At 25.7% G+C, this 3941-nt stretch overlaps 1 protein-coding gene across 1 annotated transcript; it reads right to left on the bottom strand.

Moving 5' to 3' along the window:
- Positions 1 to 200: 200 nt before the first annotated feature.
- Positions 201 to 939, bottom strand: LOC107487298 (squamosa promoter-binding-like protein 3). Its single transcript, XM_016107915.3, has 2 exons — positions 567 to 939; positions 201 to 467 (listed from the first exon to the last, which is right to left on the bottom strand). The coding sequence occupies exons 1-2, from the start codon at positions 866 to 868 to the stop codon at positions 332 to 334; spliced, it is 438 nt and encodes a 145-aa protein (XP_015963401.1). The 5' UTR covers positions 869 to 939; the 3' UTR covers positions 201 to 331.
- Between the last annotated feature and the right edge of the window lie 3002 nt (positions 940 to 3941).

Below are 3941 nucleotides of genomic sequence, written 5' to 3' on the forward strand. Positions count from 1 at the left end.
ATATATATATGTACTCTGTTTTCTTCTATTTTAATTTTTCAATTTTTTTTTGTCAATGATCCGCATCTTTGTAAGGTTATAATTAGAGTTCAAATTCAATGGACAAATACGAATCACTGCTAATTGTACGGTGGACAACCTTTAAACAAGGTCATCCTTGTGCTTACATAAAGAGATTCATTAATCATTACAGAGGGCGCATTTATTTTTCTAGCATTCATCATTCTTAACATACAAAAGAAGGCATTTTACTTCTTATAAAAAATGTATCATTATCAATAGTTTGAACATCATCATCTTTTTTTGCCTTCCAAACAAAGTTTGTACTAACTTAATTAATATCGCTCTCTGGTTGGGGTTGAAGGTCTGCATGATGAGCTTGAGCTTTTCTTCTACGCTCATTGTGACTGGCCAATCTTTCTCTGCAGCTCCTTTTGTTGTCATCAAACAGGGCTAGCTCATGAAATCTGCATATATGCCATTCAATCTAACAAATAGCGAGTACACAGTACACATGCGCCAATATCAAATATAGGATTAAGAATAATATATAAGAGATGACATACTTGCTACACTGTTGGCAGAATCTTTGTCGAGTGCCAGAAACTAAGACAACTGGAGCTTTAGCATGTCGCTCGCAAACCTTGTGACGGCGATTGTACCTCTTAGCAGCTTGCAAGTCTGCTAAGCATTCATCTGCTTGACAACAGTAAGACAAAGCAGTACAACTAGAAGACGAATTCCATCTACTTGATCCATCAGCATAAACCAACCTTATTGTTATCTTCTGCTTTCTCCTCTTCTCGTCATGCACTCCTTCTCCCAAATTTTGTTGTTCTCCTTCTTCTTCCTCTGTTCTGTGATCCATTTCTTTTCTTTCTTCCTTTCTTACTGGCAGAGTTTTTGCATTATTAATGGAAACATCTAGAAGTAGCTAGATTATGAAGTTATATCTGTGAGTGTAGATATGTAAAGAAGGCAACTCGGCCAGTTAAGCTCACGTCCGTACACAATTTATGGACCAATGGGAACCAAAATATTAAATTATCCTATATGTATTGGTATTCACTTTATCACTTCTCAATTTTAATATGATTTTTGTTATGTTATCTATAGTTTTATAAAGTAAAAATAGTGAAAATAAAATTATAAAGATAAATATTATTATAACTAAGTCTTATTATAATAAGCACAATTCTTTTAGAAGAAAGAAAATATTTAGAATTGATATATAAAAATTCTATATAAATATTAAGAACATATTAAAAACAAAAAAAGAAAAGAAAGAAATAAAAGAATAAGAGTAACAGAACAAGAAAGAAGAAAGGAAGGGAAAATTCAGATGCAATTTTAGTGGTAATTTTATTAGATAGATAATAATTTTTATAAATAATATAAATAATTAACTCTAAAATTAACCTAATAAAATAAAAAATATTTTATCCTAAATTACCTCTTAAATTTTAACGTTAGAATATCCACTACATTCTAAACATTCGGCTATTAACTGTACATAAATAAATCGAATAAAAAAATCATCAAATTAAAAATAATTAACATAATCATCTATATACTAATTAATTAAATTAATTTTAATTAAAATATTTTTAAATACTCTTCTGAGTACTCACTAAGGTATTAATTTTAATTAAAATATTAAATATCTATTATTTTAATTAATTTTATATTTATTATTATTTTTTTATTATATATATATCTTGATAAATAAAATTATAATACATAACTGTTAATTTGCTCTGGTATATAAAATAAGGAGAGAAAGGAATAAAAGACACTGATGTACTACAAAGATTAGGCACACATTATTGCAGACGGTCAGTTTCAGTACGTACAAATTTTAGTCATGGCGACGCATGAAAGACTTTTTGAGAATGGAGAAGAGATGTATAATAGCAGATCCTTTTTTATTAGGTGCAGATGCCTATTACATTATACGTTTAATCTTCACCTTCCATTTCATTATGCGCTGGATAAATAACAACCATGAGATCCCATAGTTAGATATGTGTTGGATAATTTTGCACTGTTAGATTTATAATCGGACGGATGTATTTTGATCTACTGGAAGCCTTATTTTTACTGAATGGCAATATGAGTAATATTGTGATAAGAATAAAATGGAATTTCTTTTGTATGAAAATAGAAATGAATAATCATATTCTTAACTTAGAGATTCCTACTTCTAGATAAAAAATTTAAAAGTATTGATTTTATAATAAAATAATATAAATTCTCAATCATTATGATTAGACAATCGTCTCCGATAAAAAAACTATTTAAATTTTTATTTTTATTTTTGTGAGATAATACTGTATTTTTGTAAATTTTACCAATGTGAAGAATTAAAAATGACCGAAATTTATTTATTTTTAAATTTAAATTAGTAAAAAGTTTATTTATTTCTATTCACAATCTTAAGAATAAAATGAATAATCATACTCATAATTCAGAGATAGGTCTATTTAAATTTATCTCTAAAGACAAATCTACTTCTAAAAAAAATTCAAATATAATGATTTTACAGTAAATTAATATAAATTCTCAATCATCTTATTAATTTATTATAGAAGAAACTACTAATTCGATCTTTATTTTTTTTCTAGAAACTACTTTGATTTCACGTTTCTGCAATATATATATTCTAATAGTTTCTGGATTATAATTGGAACCTCTTTTTTTTGAATCTATCTTACATCAACAACTCGACCTCTACCGCCTATAGGTAGTTTTAGACAAGTTTCCTTTGAGGAGGATACCTGAATTCCAAGTATAGCTCGTAATAATCTATCCTCCGGAGCATACAAGGATTCTTGTACCATTTGAGACGTTAATTTCCCCACTAAAATATCGCCCGTCTCTACCCAAGATCCGGGGATAACAATTCCATTTTTGTCTAAATTTCGGAATAAATGGACTTCTAGGTGTGGGATTTCCTTAGTGATTTTTTCAGGACCGTGGCTTGTCACATGAGTTTGAATTTCATATTTCACAACTCCAAAATAATCTACTTAAACTTCTATTTTTAGTTTTTGTAACATAAGGTAACATTTTTATAAATTTTGCTAGTAAGCACTAATAAAAGTTGTTGACACGTTATCTGACAAGGTAGATATTAAGTACCAACATAAATTTATTTGTTTTTAAATTTAAATTAATAAGGAGCTTATTTATTTCTGTTCACTTGAACAAATGACGTCATTTCAACGTTAATTAAGAGTTCATCTGTTAAAAATTTATTTTTCATAAAAAAATTTTGATATGATATTTTTAAATTATTTTTTAATATTTTTTAATTAATAATTATATTTGATATCTTTAAATTAAAATAAATAACAACTGGCTATTAATACTAAATAAAATAAAATACATATATAATCATAAGTCAGACATCAACGAAGATTTAGTAATATAAAGAATAAGAGAGATTAATTAATTTTTTTATAAAATTCAATTGCTTGAATAGTGTAACTAATAATTAAAGAGTGATGATTTATGATACAATATTATATATTATCGAAAATTATTTATCCTAAAAAAATTGATATATTTTTTTAAATTAAATTTTTATTGTTCAGATATTCAATCTAAATAATTATATATGGCTATATAAAAACAATTCTTGAAGTTTATTATAAGTCATAATTTCCTAATTATTAGTTATACTATGCAAGCAATCGAATTTTAATGTACAAAAAATTTAATTAATTTATATTATTTTTTATATTATTAAATTTTCGTTGATCTTCTTTAAACTTTTGATAATATATAATATTAATAGATTAATTATGTTATTAATACTTTGAGTTACCAAGGGCTTCTTTTATATATATAGTAGTTTATTTTAATATAAAGATATTAAGTGTAATTATTAATTTAGTTTAAAAAGAGGACAACATTTTATTAAAAATGATTTACTTTGT

Source organism: Arachis duranensis, chromosome 5 (assembly GCF_000817695.3).
Source record: "Arachis duranensis cultivar V14167 chromosome 5, aradu.V14167.gnm2.J7QH, whole genome shotgun sequence".
In the NCBI taxonomy this organism is placed as follows: domain Eukaryota; kingdom Viridiplantae; phylum Streptophyta; class Magnoliopsida; order Fabales; family Fabaceae; genus Arachis; species Arachis duranensis.